At 41.5% G+C, this 17,791-nt stretch overlaps 1 protein-coding gene across 1 annotated transcript in view; it reads left to right on the top strand.

Annotated features, from left to right (window-relative positions):
• Positions 1-775, top strand: part of T265_08447 (hypothetical protein) — a gene marked incomplete at both ends in the record, with an annotated part of 13,031 nt that extends 12,256 nt beyond the window's left edge. Inside the window, one exon of the mRNA XM_009174254.1 lies at positions 623-775. Coding sequence (XP_009172518.1) covers positions 623-775 — 153 coding nt within the window. The remainder of the gene's footprint in view (positions 1-622) is intronic.
• Positions 776-17,791: the final 17,016 nt, after the last annotated feature.

Raw genomic sequence — 17,791 nt, forward strand, 5'->3', positions numbered from 1 at the left:
GCTCAATGGATCGCTGAGGTGCGCAAACCGTCACACCACGGTAAGGTCCAGTCTCTTTCTTAAGGCAAATAAAACCTCAAACCGAATTCCACTACTCTGTGTCACAAAGCTTGGCAAAGTCAAATTGTACACCGCTATCGGACCGTGGTGGTGTTGAAAACTCAAGACAATAACAAATGACATGGTGGCTACATTATATAGGATTCGTCGTCACGGGATAAAGACATTTCTCAAACGTACAAAACAACTTCATCAGAATTCCTTCTACTTTGCACGGTATCCCTGAACTATGCAAGAAGAGAGTTTTCACCGAACTTTCCAGAAAAAACGGATTCACATAGACGGGGAGAGCTACCATTTACAGGAATTACCTCTTTGCTAATCTGTTTAAATAAAAGTCAGAAATGACATATACAAACAATATAAGTAGTCAGAATTTCGAAAATTCTGCTATCGCAAATCCTACTAAACAGCCAGTTTCAGTGCATCCCAAGGTGCGAATAATCAAATGTTGCTCATCTAGAAACAGAATGACAATCATTTTGTCCAGCCAGAAAAACATGGGTTAAAAAATGGTTCATTTGTAGCACCCTTTCGGTGCCTAGCTGCCATGCCATCATAGGGTTGCACTGGGGCTGGTGTACTGCCAGGTTGCCCAGGCCTAAACAGGGGAAGTTGTGAGACAGAGATCCGGTTGAAACCACGGACCTTCCTGTCAGTAAATTTGAGCTCTAACCAGTTAGACCATCTTGGACATGGGATCCTCAGGAATTGACGTCAGGTTCGTTAACACTCGCTGCTTTGTAACGATGATCGACAGTTTCATAACTAACAACTTCTCTGTTCTAGTTCGCGCTACGCACACATCAATGCATCCGCAACTGAGCAAGCTTTAAGTGTTGCATTAGAGCGAACAGCGTTGCTAGCGTAATTTGATCGTTTCTTGAGTGTTGTAGTTTTGGTTGTAAAGATTCCTAAATAAAAATATCGGTTCGTACACAAAGCCTTGTCGTAATTTTTCGTAGATATTCAATAATCAGAAAACCGTATTGCTCCGTGGAATCACACAGATATCGCACACAAAATAGTTCGGACTCAGAAGTAATCTCCAGTATTGAATGCAGATAGGTTATAATGCCGATGTTTCGCAACAGATATTTCACTTACACTTCCAGAAAACGTACCCTAAACATACTTTGGTTTAGCAGCGGAATAAATCTTTTCAGATAAAGTTTACCTTGAACTGAATTCTCGGTGTCAGTTGATGTCTTCAACCAGTAAATCACATCTACTCACTCGGTAGTACAGTTGCACTTAGCTCACTTTAGCTTTTCTGTAGGCTGATACAGCAAGTGCTGCAAATGAGATTACTTTGGTTGGGACATGTACTACATACGTCCACCATCCGTCTACTGAGAGAGCGATTATTTCCCATTCGAAACCCTTGCTCAGAGGGGGTTTCTCTCATAGCTGGGGCATATGCGGGACATCTTGCAAGTGGTTTCGACTCCTACTGGTCACTGCATGTGTTAAACAAAGTTTGTAACGGATCGTAGGTTCATTCGGCCGACTACCTATGTTTCTGAGGCGAAGTTTGTAGTGCTTACTTTGATAATGTCTTGAGGCTGAGACTTTCAACAATTTCATCCTGTCCGTTTCATTTCGCTCTTTACTGGGGTGTTCCACGGTGTCGTATATCAAGGCCATTAAGTCGTTTACGAATACTGCACGATGGAAATACGTACCAGTAGTTTTTTGAGTTAATTAGTAAGAAAGGTAGCATTGCGAGGGAAAGCTTAAGTGGGATGTTGTCCTTTGCAATAATGGGTGTGTTCAAACTATCTAGTAATATCAACGTTCCAGGTCTATATTTGAATTCCACTTTGAACTCGTTCAGCTTGAGTAACCATGTTTGGAGCTGCTAAGAGGTCTTTGGCTCCTTGGCTCATGTCTCAAACTAGCATTGTTTGATACTCCCCTCCGGCCGTTGAAACATACGACCTTTGCCCTACGGATAATAAATTTCATAGACGTTTTCTGGAGAAGAATCTACAGTTTCGAAAATCAGGGACTAGCATTTTGTGAAATAGGATATTCTGTAGAAAGCTGGTGGTTCCTGCTCATTGTGGACTCTCCTGTGGTACGTTCTTTTTCAAGGGGTTGTTCATTGAAATGGAGTACTTTACACTACTGTTTTAAGGCAGAAGTTTTAAAAGTTGTCGATATAGTCGTTAAAGAGTCAAGGCTAGCGGAGAGTCAGTTGTAACAGTTGCGAACATACGACAAAGTTAAAAGTCGCTGGGTGCGTTGGCCAGTTGTATTACACGGCCACTTTGCTTTCACACCGAAGGATAGTTCAGCACCATAACGAGCTGCCGAAGGAGACGTTCGAGCTTCCCTGCAGTGGAAACTAGCAAGTCAAACCAGGTAAAAATGGACTGTAGATAATGCGCGCACATATTTATGCTGAGTCATTTTCGTAAACCACGATGCATGCAGGACTTGAATAATACGTAAAACAAAATAGTTTTAAAGACCTAGTGGTAATCAACTAAAAGCCCACCTTTAACGCCTGAAGTTTCGGAAAAAAATACAACGTCTTTATCAGCCGTTGATTACATTAAAACAATGTGTTTAGTAACCATCAACCACGTAACCTTAAACCGGGTTCATTTTTTTCCCACCACTATAATCCATATCGTTGGCTGCACTCAGCTGAACTTTTCAAAGTTAAATTGGCCGATTTCGGACAAGCCGCCCCATTTCATCCTCACACTCTGCGTTTCTGGGTTCGCTTCGTGTTTAGTCCTTATGTATTCTACCCACCTGCAAATACGTTGAAATTACATGGGTGGAATGACCCGCAGTTTACCTCAAGGAAATACCATACTAAACGATCTCGTGTTACAATGAAGAAACTTTGACTCGGTCTCTTCAAAGGACAAGCAATAGTTAAAAATAGACACCTACGAAACCTGACAGTCGAATAGAGATTATTGATTAAGTTCAATCAAAGAAAGTTTCAGGTCCAGAAAACTTTCATTCATGGTGTGCTTCTGCCCTGGACGTGACCTTTTCTAATCACTGTATAGAAATATCTGGCCATTTTCAATTCACACTGTTTTAATTAACCACAATCACATAGTTGACATGTTTACTAAAGAACACTTATGTCTACTTATCGCTCATCAAAACTGACCCAAGTCAGTGCTGTTGGTCTGCCGAATATGATCTTCGGGTTGCATATCAATGCCACAAATCTCGATGTGCTGTAAAAGACTGAAAGCTTCTGCACTGGAAACGGATTCTTGGTCATCACCAGCTAACTATCCTCAGATTCATGCAAGCTCAAAAACAATAAGTAAACCTGCTTCAGGAAATCGCTACTACGACCATATATGAATGCGCACAAGCATACAAATGCAGTCCATCTGCAAACGTACAGCAACCGATAATTTGTCTAGTTCAAGACGCTTACTTCGTAAATCATATAGTTTGGTTCGCACACCGGGAAGCGTAACCAACGATAAATGAAATGTCGAAGATAGCAGCAGAACTAAGTTTGCTTAGTACTCTTTCGCAGCCCACCATCGGTTTTGCGGTACTTAGGCTCATCAAATAGATGGAGTCTTCTAGGTCCCGCCAAGCTTATGTACCAATGTGGTGGACTGCTTCCCTGTGTATATCAGGTATGCTGTTTCGAAACTATGGGCAATAAGCTTAACCTTTTCATCGACAGCATCGATCGTGATACTAACCACTAAGTGTCTCTGTTCCAGTTAAGACAAAGTCAGAAGTGCCGAGATTCACTGAGCTGTTTTTGACTAGTTGGTATTCTTCGCCTTTCTCCCATATGAAAAATAAAAGGAAACCGCGTATAAATGGATCATATTAGAAGGCTGTTCACGCTGTATGACAGCATATTGGACGCGAATAAAACCGTATGAAACACTCGATGTAATTACGCGTTTACTGGTAATATACATTATTCGGTGGTATGGGTGAACTTCGCAAAAGCACCGTTCAGGCGATCTTGTATGAATGAATATTGAGCGATAATTGCCATTCTAACCGAATTCACTGAACATATCAATAGGATGGGGTGACAGCATGCAAGCAGACCCACACAGCATGCATAGTATCGTACTGCTTGGCTATGCAAACTGAAATCAACAATTCCAAAAGCTGATAGTAGTGTAAGGATAAACGATATGAGTTCGACCGTCGTCACTGATGCCGTGTAGCCAAAGGTGCTTATGGACATTGCTGTAGTGGCAAGTTTCAATTTGTTCTGTTCAGCCATTTCACAAGATTGTGCGGGGCACTGCTGTCTCGAAGCACATGTTGGTGGATTATTCATGGAACTAGCGTCGTCCACATTCACATGCTGAACTGCAGATCGTCCGAATAACGGACGCATTCTATAAAGCCTAACTGTTGCGCTGATATGAAAAGTCAGAATCAGTGAGACTGGTATAGCAAAGTGCCCCATTATTTGTAGAAAGAGGCAAATAGCCGTTTTTCTGCGTTCAGTACACACGCCAGGTATAGAAAAGTGGACATTCGCTTGGCTTACCAAGGTGGCCATGAAGGTGTATAAGATGATGAACCCATAGCATCCAATCGTATAGGAGACAATACGGCGTTTGTAGGTCTGCATATAAACGACGGCCAAAAATCTGTCTGTTGTGAGGCACACTACGTTGGACACTGATAACAGCCGAAGAAATGAGAACAGATACCGGTTGCTAATGAAGCGACAGACAAGTTGTGGCATTGCCACAGCCTCGTACGTCTTTGGGAACAGATCATAGGCTGCGTAGATGCAAACCAAACTATCAAACACGGACTGAGAGCAAAGTAAACACTTTGTGAGTGTAGAACCAAAGGTAATGAATGTGACTTCGATGAAAACGATCAGGTTGAGTGAGCCACCGACGATTAATGGACATGCCATGAATAGATACAAGATTTCAGGCTTGGTAGCAGTGGTTAATAAGTTTTCTTTGTCGCCCAAGTTATCTGTATTATCCATAGCTTGATTTGGTGGACAATGGAGGGCCGGATGCAACTTTATGTGTGTATCTGCTAGAGTCCACATCAACATTCATTGCTTTTATACGAGCTCCGAGAGATGTCGCAGATAGCACCACTAGTACAGACAACTGATCTGCACATGATAAAAGTTTACAGTTTCTAACTGACACGACAATTTTATCAGCAGTCATCAAGTAATGCGTCAGTTATTCCATAAAAAAATCCACACGTGCATGATGCCAGACAGATTGTCTACTAACACGGACGGTGGGTAGCTTCGAACTTTCAATCATTTGAAAAAAGCGACCGTTTAGTAGAAGAATGCCAGAAAAATGGAAACAGCAAGAACAGAGGTCATATGATTAAAAATTTAATGGCGATAATTGTTGTGCTAAAAGTGACATGAACGGTTTTTTGAGGCCTCAGCTGATGTGATTCAAGAATGATTTTAATAGGAAAATTTGGAAATCAGAGATGGTGAAAAACATTTCCTATTCTCACAAAGTATGAGCTTCGAATCTGGTCCATTATGCAGAGGAATCCTCTAGGTTTAAGTCATCTAGAGGAAGGAAAAACGCACTGGAACAAGGCAGTAGACAGAAGAGCCTCGTAAATGCTCGTCTACTGGGTTTCTCCTAAACAGGTCAAATCGTCTTGTCACAACACACCTATTTTGTAAGGCTATCACCTATTCTGCTGATATACTTCTGAGACGTCACTGAACAAAGACCTGAAGCTGTTTCATATCCGCCCTTCGGTGTGGCCAAATCTCGCAGCCATCCAACAATGAAGCGGTCGTTATCTTCTGATACACAGATCTCTTCAGACGCTGTGATTTGTGTTCTTAACGCCACAAGTGGCCCAACTTGGCGTTTGAAGCCATTTCGTAGCCGTATGGTTTAAAAATGAATTCGAAAAAATTGGTCGTACAATTGACGCAACATAAGATTTACTGCACACGGCCTTACGGTACATAGCTTGAGAAACTCCAAAAGATAAGGCGCGGAGCTACTGACCGGTAGATACTTGGTTCAAATCCAATTCGGACTTGTTAACCGAAAGTAAACGAAGCTGTTAATTGAGAATTTATCTTGTAAGCGTGGTCAGTTTAAGCTAAAGAACCGAGAAGCATCATACAACTATTTCCTTCCTATTGGGAATCATCAGCAGTGTGCACCTTATGAATGTAAGAACCATCCATCCTCGAGTAGTTAGAAGTAAGAATAATTTCACAAGACAAGTGAAACCTTCATCTAAGAAGTTGTCACTCCAGAAGTCAGTCAACACCTGACCACGTGATACGGATTCTGTAATTGTAGAATGAGGGTGGCCATATCCTGTCTAAGCGCTAGTTAACCACAATACAAATCAGCCATTCTTGTCCGATTGTTTAATCACCTGCCGAGAGGTGGCTGGTTCGAAGCTCCCCGGGGTTTCGTGAGAAGCGCACTGCCAATGATTTCTGACATAGCTGAAACTGCTGTGCAACGTTTCTTGGTTTTTCACCAAAAATAACATATTGCCGAACGAAGCCCAAGTTAAAATTTCCAAATCGTGTCACACTTCCGTTAAACCAAGCTTAATTTGCTCGTGTTTTAATGAATTACATGCGTGCTATCTATACGATTTGAGATTTGCTGTTTGGTTCGCGAACCATAAAGTGACGTATGATTGGCTGACAGATACTACAAAGCTTGTTTTTACGTCAAACAAGAAAGTTCATCAATTTGCCGCGTTTCATCTCTCTCACTGCAGGTCTCCCAATTTTCAAACTGCTCATTGTGGTTCAGTTTGTGACAAGGCATTTCATACCCATTCATCCTCAAAGTTTTATGCCGTGAAAAAATGTATCACAGGACAACACGAAGACGCAAAAATAAGCCATGAACAATATGGATAAGAAATATCTGAAAGGTACTACCAGTCTCTCCCAGTCACGTTAATTCAAATGAAGGATAGAGCAAGGGATGAATTATCAGAAAACTCTGAGCATTTTCAAGTAGTCGCATTTGAAAGTCATCAAATTAAGTTGAGATTAAGTTACTGATAAAAAATAATTCTTTGGGAAAAAAGACAGAAGATGGAAATGTGCTACGACCGAAATATCGTGCCGTATGAGTAAGCACTGAACAATAGTGATCTCCAGGACTTTTAGGCAATATTTAGAATTAGTTTTGTGATCCAGAATTAAAAATAACATCAAACGCGACGAGGGAAGTCCGTGTGAAGTATCCAGGAGCGCTCCGACAAACGTGTTTTGGGTGTGCACAATCATGCTGGCTGATCTGGACAAGAAAAAGCGTAACCCCTGAAGTCCCATTACATATTGGAGCTCCACAATTAGTCAGCGTTCCTCCAAAAATGTCTATTCAGTGTGAGAAGGTACGGGACCTATCATAAATTTGGTATGATAGAAGTCACGGGACTTTGGTCAAGACAGTGTCCATGCGGAGAAACAAGCCGAGTTTATTTAAAGAATGTGCTGCTAAAATCGATGGCTTATTGAAGGATAGCGTCACTGAGAGGGAGAAAAGATGCGTCATACAGCGTGTCCAGGTTTATCGAAAATGTTAATTTGTTACATCGTGGAAGGTATGACTCTTCAAGAACTACAACGGGTGTTTGTTCAAATGCGTTTGTACGTACGAATATACTGCAAAACTACAACCAGCAAGACTGGACACGACACCGTTGATCTACTTAGTCGATGATGAAGTCCGGAATGGGATGCGGCTGAGACTGACATGGAAACAATAAGGGAATTAGTGTAGGCTCTTGAAACAGACCAGTGTCCTTTGTAAGCGGAGTGGGTCCTCAGGTTAAAGGGCCTGCGAATTGTGTAGTCAGTGAGATAGTTTTGAGTTAACCAAAAGTGATCATGTTCACTTATTGCTTCTGCACGCATCTACAGCAGCATGTCTCAGATAATGTTACCAACCCCATTTTTGAAACCCACGAAAGTTGTGTAACCTTGTTATTGGTGTCGAATCAAGATGCATCTTGATGAATCAAATATGCAACCCCATCTATCGTACAGCAAAACGACCGACAATGAAACAAGCGCAAGTCCGGCAAAATGTTGGCCTACGTGCTATCGGCTGTAACAGTTCAAATGTTTTTCAAGAGACGTGAGGTGAAAAATGAGAGTGAAATCTATGGGGCTTCTGTTTTAAGCTCCAGTTTTCGCTTTGCTACAAACTGCCTATCAGTCAGTTCACTGCTGATGGGGAGACTCGATAGGACCAGGGTAGTTTTTGGGTAGCACAGATGACAGGAATCCATGAAAATTCGCGCGAATACTGCAACTGTGAGTGACTTACGATTACCAGCAAAGTCATAGTCGGCTTGTTTACCTCAGTGGTTTACAGAAAATGTACGGAAAGCAATTTATTGATGTTTTGCCCCTGATATTCGCAGTCAGGAACCAGCCACTTCTGAAGTGTATCTTCATGAACGCCTCGTGGAACATTCCTCCTAGATAGGCAACCTGACTGAGGGTTACCTTCCCTAAAGTCGTATCGAATTTAAGTGGCAGCTGAGCGTCTATGTACTTTTTAAGACTACTTAGCCTGTTGCGATTGTATGCTCCGTGCGAATCATCCTCTGTCAAAGGTCTCCGGATGACTTTCAGTGCTTGTGTGGATCTTATGGTGCATTGGCGCTGTATAGCATTGTAAGCTAGCTTATATTTTATTGCCAAACTTTCCCGACAACTACTTTGGTGTCCTTATATTTGGCCAGCAACATGAGATGGTGCAAACCTTTTGGGCAGATATCGGTTTAGCTTTCTTGAAGGTTTTGCGGTAAGTTTATTCAGTGGCGAATTTTGAGATCGGCGTATATTCGAACGACATCTACAATTGGATAATAAAATGCTTTCTGTAATAGCTTATCACCCGGGGTTTTATACCAGGAAAAGACTAGTGGCCCTAATGTAACAACAATGACAAAAATCTCACTTTCTTGAGGAGCGTCTCATAAATGTGGACAAAATAAAACTATCGGTTAATATTCGTGTAGTGCATCCTTCGTTCTTCAGTTGTTCTCAGAACCGTGTTAAGGTGTGGTAAACTGTACCGTAACAGCAAGGAACTGCGATTAGTTTACCGCATGATGAACCTTTTTTGGAAAGTTACTCCGATAACAATTGTGATTAAGTCATCTGTGATAAAATGGCTGTTAAAGTAAAACGCCGAAACTGTGGAGCTTTTATTCGGCTATCTGTGTTGTCCTTCAATTGATACAGAGCAGATGAGATCAGAGAAGAATGTCCAGGCGCCAGAAATGTTGACCTCCAAAAAATAGTGTCGAAAAAAAGATTATTTCTGCTGCGTGACTCATGCATTTACAAAAGAATTTGAGGTCCGTTCAGTGAAGTGCATACAGCTCTAACGCAGTTCACGTCCACACCGCTGCCGTCCTGGCGCAATTTTTCTGGTAACTCAGCACCACGAGGAGGAAGTACTGAATTCGAGTTTCCATTTTATTGGATCTCACTAGCAGCGAATATATCTGATAGTTCCTGGGTTCAAACCCTTTATATGTAACTGGCGAGGCGAGCTTGTTGGTACTTTAACGACCTATGCTGCTGCTGAAGAATGTTAGCAGTCTAATGTCCGCAGTCCGGGCTCCGCCCTCGTATCTGACGGAAGGTGAAGGCTATTATTGAAGTTATATAACCGCTCAGTAGTGTTCGTTTATAATTGTTTATTATTCAAAAAACGCCCAAAAAGGTCAGGGCAGTTTAGGAATTTTCACTTTCCAAAACCTCTTTGCAAATGAAATATTTAATTTCGTGTATAATAGCTTGTAACCGCTTGGTTCGAGTTCAGTAGCAAATAGCTTCGACGCAAAAGGACTTCCTTCTTTAACGCGTTTAATGCTTTACCTGCGTGTTCTGGAAGCACCTGAATGATCAATGGCAATTATGTTTGTGCTTAAACGATGTGACTTGTTTGCTCGACAACCCACCCAGTAACTTGTGTCGATTGGCCGGTAATGAGCAGAACTCGAGTCCAGTGCTTCCCTGCTTGGTGAGTAGCAACTAAAATAATTGCCCCAGAACATGACCGCACTTTTTAAACAAGAGTGGCGTGAGCGTTAAGTTTACCAATCTTTCAACTACTTGCACCTAATGCGGCTGTTCAGCTAGTATAGCAGGTGTTAAAAAGCACTGCAGGTCAAGTTGCACGGCTTTTTGTTCGCAAACTGTCTTATAGCTGAGGAATGCCTAACATGGAGCCCCGACAGGTCATTCATACCCATCCCATCCTAAGCTGCCAATTTACCCACTGTAGCCTGTAAGATTCGATCATCTTCACTGTCATCGTCATCGACAGCATGACATCAGTCTTCAGCGCCGATGCTTTACAGCTGTATAAGACTCGATCACAAAATTCGAAATTGTGGCGCTTCTTCCATTGTCGCCCACTATGAAGAATTTCGATCACCGTCAATGTTCGCACATTCCCGTGTTGATACGACAAGAAAATTAGGTTTCAGATTTGCCTGCCAGCTTTTCTTCAAATGAAGTATGTAAAAATGTCTAAATGGACCGCGAACTTCTCAAACAAAATACGTTAAAATGACCTAGACCAATAACCAACGATCATTTCAAACAGTCAATTGTTTCTCTTTATCCAACACTTTTTCAGCCTCTGACTCTTAATAACATTGTAGGTTTTCATAAGTTACATGCGATCTCGTAAAACAAAAGTTTGGGCTGCGGAAACGGAATCTGGTTCGTAGATTATAACCTCTCACCATGGAACACGCTGGACGAAACCTTGGATTACGTTCTTATTTTAAGTGTTTTGCTCTGAGTCGAGACAGTTTACATCAGTATTGTAACGTGTTGGCATTATTGAAGGAGCTTGTGACCAAAATGGATCGTCTTCATTCGTTTTATATCTGGACCAACTTGAGAGCAAATGCACACCTTTTCATACACTTTCAAGTCACGTTCATACCCAGGGGAAACAACACATGGTACACAAAAACCGAGGTACTTGTTCCTCTGAGTTTTGTGATAGATAATATGTCAATCAGTACTAGTGGCGCCTTCGCAGTTGTCTGATGAAAATGACGCCTCCCCTCCAATAAGTGTGTTCAAAATACATGAGTGAACAGAATTTCAACAGACATGTTGCCTGAGGAAAGACGCAACACATCGAGGCGAACTGTAGACTGATACTAAAATAATTTCCGATCTCTAATTCTATGATGTCCACCACCTTGACCATAGCTGACCTGTACAAAAGGGAAAAATCTAACACCGAATTTGTTTGTTCCATGTGTCTTGAGGTACTGTCAACTTTTTTCTTGTGAAGATTGTTGGTCAACGCTTAGGACACCGGTTTGGTCCACGGTGTTCGTTACCAAGCGCACTCCCATAGAAGCATGACTGGCTTAAAAGTTTGTGAAAGTCGTTTTTAAAAGTCACACGTTATTATAGTTAGCCTGCTGTACTAAGGTAGGTTTTAGTAATAGCTAACTAGCTGTAGCACCATTGTGACAAGGAGGGCAGAGAGTTATCCAGCGAAATGTTACGAACTTCGGGTGAATCACTTGTTGTTCTCACAATACGAGTACAAATATCTTTGTGGAAGCATACGCTAAAACACCTAATGAACATTTAGTTACTTGCCGTACAGTAGCATAGCGAAAGCACGATAGCAGACACAAATCAGAAGAGAGGTTACTGACTCAAATGCTCTACCTTAATACATGATTGATGTTGCTTTACCAGAATACGGTACTGCTCCAGCTGTTTTGGTCATTTTATACGTCTAGCGTCCGATTTGTTTCCGAGTTCTAACCAAATCTGCTTCTTCGCAAACTGCCATAGTGTCGCAGATTTTGAGCCACACAAATTTTAAAAAAAGTGGACGAAGTGACTTGGTACGATACTTTGTACAAGCGCAAGTACACGACAAGGGTGTTACAACGCGCTTTGAACAGTTTCACGGCAATCTGCGGGATGTTTACTTGCCTCAAATGGTAGTAGTTTGCTTAATATTACCATTAAAAGTAACCATTCACCACAGACGGCCTTAAACCATTTACACACAGGATTTTTCTGTATATATACATCTGATCTCAAACTCCACTCAGCAGTTTATGCACTTTGCTGGGGAATGAGAGTCCTCGGATCAATCCAACAAGGCACATTTCGCCCTATCGCAAGGTTTTTGCACTTGAGCATCTATTCAATAAGTAAATTAGGCGCTAGCTGACTTACGCAATAGCCTGAGATAAATATCACGGCCGTGAAAAGTCCTCACGAGGTGGATGGACAAAGCAATCATCCTGAGAAACCACTATTCATGAGTAATACACGGGTAAATTTTTGGGGATGGTCTTCATGTATGATCCACTTTTACCAAAGTCAATTTGCTGTTTGCTACTGTAGTAATTATAAGTAATTTTCAGCTATGTTACAATGAAACACCAAAAGGGGTGAAGAATTTTAGTTACCCTAGCTTTAATACCTCACATGTGGACTGATATCGTTCAGCTGTTTTACTTTGGAAAGTGATGGCAATCTTGCATTTGCTCTACAAACGTCATCGCGACCTATTGTTAGTGTATCTCGAGAATTTTCCACAAAAAAAACAGTTAGAACACTTTATCTTGATGGGGTGTTCGGTATTGCAGAACGTCTGATTACATCAATCCAAGGTGACTCGCAAGCTCCACTTTGTATCGAAAAAATTCGGACACGCAGTTGGGCGAAGTAAAATCGCGGACCGTTCAGATGCGTGTAATTTTACTGTTATTGAACACTTGTTTTGACCCTCAAGTGCATCTTTATGACGTCCATCGTTTCACGGATTTTAGTTTGTTTTGCGTTTGAATAGATCACAACAGACTGTGTGACCCTGTTTTGAATACACGTATGCTCTGCCGTATTTGTCTTCTCCATCCGACAGCGTTATTTGTTGCCCCAAGCTAGCTTGTAGTTGTTTGTGTTCATTTTTCAGCACATGGACTATTTGGCCTTCGGAACTAATTCGGTACAACACCCCCACCGATCTCCGAACAATCAATATCTGATTTAACTGCCCCGAGTTTGGGGTATATTGTGGCTAACTTACAATTTTGGACATATGCAGGCACCCCACAAGTCTCCGGTGTTGTCTACTTCATCGATTAGCTGATGAAACGGTGAAACAGTTTCGAAAGTACTCTAATGATGACAGCGTGTACAAGACTGTGTTCCTGATTTCATTTGGTTTGTAATAGACATGTAAATATTTCCCAGCAGAATGTTGTTTCAAAGCAACCAGTAACGAGCGCACGGTAAACTTTCGTGTCCGGATGAATCTCTCAAGTTTACGGAGCCTGCTACTTCAATGAGGTTCAAAAAGCCAGCAAAACAATCTCCTGAAAGAAACCTTACGAAAACTAGTTTTTTTATTTTCTAAGACTGAAGAGAATCATTGTATTCTAAAAGGCGGTCCACTGCAAAACAGCTGTTATTGGGCCATCGTGAGTACAAACTACCCTTAGATGACCTTGTTAAGCGCATTCTCTAAGGTAATTGTCTTTGTATAAAACAAATAAATGTGTTTATTCACTGGGAATAAATTAACATAGTTAACTTTGCCGCCCGTATCTTGCACGCGGCAGAGGCTTGTCAGATACCAAGAGGTTCTGTATTTCACCCTTACAAAGGTCAACCTGCCACAGTTTATCACATCTTTCTAGCTTGAATAGTCTAGTTTTTGTCTAATGGCATTCGTTTGGTTGTCTCATTGCTAGTCTACTTTGTTTGCTCGCCGAAAATTCCAGAAAGGAACGGCAGTCGACCAACGCGATAGTTGCCGTGTTGTGTTTCTCAGGGTTGTACGTGTTTGACTGCTGGGACTTGCAGGGCGTGTCAGTAGAGAATGGTAACACCAACGCCTCTAATCTTAGCAAGCTCGAGGTCAAACCTCATCACTGCCGATTATCTTCTTGAAGGTTAAAACCCAAGTTTTCTTCTACTTTTGATTCCATTTCCAAGCAGCCATCGATAGGGACCATTTCCTCCATTCTGTGACTGTGTCAATTACCTGAGACGTTTTTGCTGCCCAATACCAAGAAGTACGAAATACCAAAGTAGACCATGCAAGGACGGGTATTTCGGGCTTGAGAAGAAATGACACCCAGCTATTGGTGGTCAGCAGAATTAGGTTCCTTCAATGCGACTTTGACTGAAATTAGTGATGGGGCTAAATGTTCCCAGGCAAATGATCCATGTAACGTTGAAATCCCACGAAGAGCCGGTTTGTTTGAGGACAGGACATATACTATCTAACAAATCTCAAGGCGAACAGGATAGATAAATTGATGATCTTCATAACTAACCTAAGTATTAAAAAGCTACATGCTGGTGTGCTGTTTAAGAAATACTTAACCACTAGATGACCAAAAGACCTAGCAAACTGATTCCTAAGTTACAGTTAGCTGCTTTCATATATATGTGCAAACCTCAAACAGTTAGTTAATGCATGGGTTCCTCACTGTTTTATCTAACCAACCTGAGCGACGAACCATTTTGCAAACTTAATTGGCTAAAATACGCATGTCCGGGTTATAGAAGACTATGCAAATTTGAGACCAGCCAAAGACCATTGATGAGAGCCTCTGAGTTTGTCCCAACAAAACATTTAATTGAAGAACTATTTCCACAAATGAAATTCGGATTCAATACAGTTTGACAAGAATGAGCACCACATATAAATTGTGGTGTATTTTGCACCAAAAGCATTCAAATAACCCATTGAGATGTTATCATCTGACAATACACGTTCACTTAAAGTCACAGTATCAAACCGGAAAGCCTGTTCTGGAAAAGGGATGCACCAATCGGGTACGGGAACGTACATACATAGTTACAACAGCTTGACATGGGGTTGAAAGTTATTTTTCACGGGGACGAGTTGGCTCTCATTTCTTTATTTCGTAAGGTTCCTGGCCAATGTTGTTACCTCTGTGAAAAAAGGCGTGTTCTGTTAGCAAAGCTGGAAGTTGCCTCTTGAGTAATGCAACATGAGGGATCTGGGTGAATTAATCATAAGCAAATAAATCTATTTAAGGCACAAGGTCAACGAAGAAACAGTTTATTAGGTTTCGGGATGATCAGGTAGAGACGAAAAATACTGTGCAAAACAAGGTGTTTATTGCAACAGACCTCAACCCAGATTCAAGCGATGACTGGAAGAATTTGGCTAGCACTACCGAGTTGAAGGGTTTGACGAAAACCCATTTAAATGGTCGTTTAACTGGCTGCTCCGACCTAGATCATTGGATGCCGATCAGATAAGCACCGACACGTTCTCACAGCTTAACGATGGACTTGTACACGCTCCATTGCCATTCGAGAGGACGTCATTAGTACGTGTATCCAAGCTAGGAATGTTCTGACGCAGCCTGGGTTCTTTGGTAGCCACTTTGTGAGATGATATTCGCGCTCCTTGAGTGCTGAGAATTTATTTCTTGATCAGTCAGGGAAATTCCCGGGGAAGTGTTCCAGTGTGATCGGGACGTACAAGGCTTATTGCTTTGGAGTGTTTGAGTTGAAGATAGACATTTACACCTACGATATTATGTGAATAAGATATCAGATTGATACTGGAGCGCTAGCATAACACATGGCTGGTATGTTGGTATGTTTATCTGCACAGGAGGAGATACAGATACTCTGAAACATGTGATATTTTTATCACATAACCGACCCTTTCAGAATTCTCTTTCGTTACCTCGAAATACCATGTTCTAAGCTCATATCCCGGGTTACTTTGGTGATTTCATCTTAACTGATGCAGTTACCCGTCTGTCTTACTGGCTTGTTACCAATGTAAAATCAGGTGGCCAATCCTAGTTGTGAGTGGATCACCCTCATTCGTGCATTCAGCTCTTGAAAGTTGACTTACATTCCAGTCTGTTATGTAAGTGCCTCGTAAAATGACTAAAACGAATGCTGTGAAGCCACTGAAACGCTTATGTGGGAAAACATTTTGTTCTAAAATAGAACTTTTTAGAGCTTCAAGTTGGCCTTTTCGGCCCATCTGAATGATACGCAGTTAAACAAAGTTAGGGGAAAGCTAAGACTGGTTTCGCAGCAGTTGGTGATTTGGAGGTATCTATAGCTTCTATCGATTCAAAACATAGGAACCAACTATGGAAGTGTGCCAGTCTCATTTTCTTAAATGTATACAGCTACTGCTTCCAGCTCCAGATTCTGTTCAAGTAAGAACGGAGTGGTTGGAGAAACAAAGAGTGCAGTAAACCGATAAAGTGACTAATCACACGTAGAGCGTCACACAAAGTTGTAAACTGATGTAAGCATACCCCGAAGTTGTGCCGAATGAACTGGTATGCCCCGAAGTGCCAGTTGAGGAAGACCGCTCACTTTCTGACAAAATCCGTTCTTTAAAAGCTTACCTTAGGCAAGTTTTGCTTCATTTTGCTGCGTATGGGATATAAGTCCCATTATCAGAGCGCTTGACACGAATGCTCCTTCTAAATAAAAATTCAACTGGAAAATATGGCAATTCAAACAGAAAAACACGAAGGTTCTAGTCTCAGTCAGTTTGAAATCTCGACCAATAAACCTGTCCACAACAAGACGAGTTGGATGATATCCAACACATCGTTTTTGTATTACTTTGAGCTACTAGCAGTGCACGGATTGACTAATATGCCAATTTTACTGTGCCGCAAATTTTATATTCAAAGTCATATGCCAGACTGTTAACCTTATGTACTTCGGGCTCAAATTTAAACTGAAAATCTAATGAAAAAATTGTGCGGACCGATTTCAAAACGGCGGAACATTTTGCTTCTTACCTGCTCAAAATTATGGGATTTTAGGAGAGTTTGGGCAATCCCGTGGCCACAAAACGACCTCTCTTTCTTGATTTCTTGGATCATAAAAAACCAGGCATAACGCTTACTGCTTCTCAAGTAGTCGGATTTCCTGGCAAATTTCATCACATAGACAAGACAAAGAAATTGTTTCTACTCCCTGTGGTATGCGCCAATCTGCAGTTAATAGCCAAAAGCTGCTGGAACCAACGAGAAAAGCTGTTAACCAAAACGATGACTGGACGATTCTGCTACGCCCAGCTTAGTAATTTCAATCGGGAATTAAAGCACAGCGGAAAGCTCTAAGAGAGCAGCCTTCTCCAAACCCAAGAACTTACCGGATACGTCACTAGGGTCACAAAAATGAGCCATGAAACCTGAGTGATGTCAAGCAATCAGAATTCCTAACAATTTTCGTCAACTAAAGGAAGTCGAAAAATCGTAGACGTTCAAACAAGCTCAGCATTAAAAAACTTCTCCCATAGCCGGCTGCAATGATGAGGGTCTGATCTTTGTTACTCACAAGTAGTTAGAATTTTTTGCACGATTATTCGACCAGGACGAAATTTCATTTGATTTCAACTGACGATGTGATTCATGAGTTTGATTTGATTTGTGCGAGTATTTTAGGTAATAATCTTGTTGCTATAAAAACTAAGTTTTCAGCATAAAACAACAAATCAACCAGGTTGAAACTGTGGATTCCATCCAAACCCTTCAAACTTTTGGTTCCACAAACTTACTTATCACCTTCCACGTGGTACCCAGGGTTTTATATGACACCAAGTCCAAGTTTGGTCCAAGATATATAGACGTGGGCGAGAAACACAGAAATATTGACTCATTTGCCTAATAAATCCGCAGGTGTATTCAGTGCTTCACAACTTCCGATCGTCAACCT

Source organism: Opisthorchis viverrini (assembly GCF_000715545.1).
Source record: "Opisthorchis viverrini unplaced genomic scaffold opera_v5_217, whole genome shotgun sequence".
Taxonomy (NCBI): domain Eukaryota; kingdom Metazoa; phylum Platyhelminthes; class Trematoda; order Opisthorchiida; family Opisthorchiidae; genus Opisthorchis; species Opisthorchis viverrini.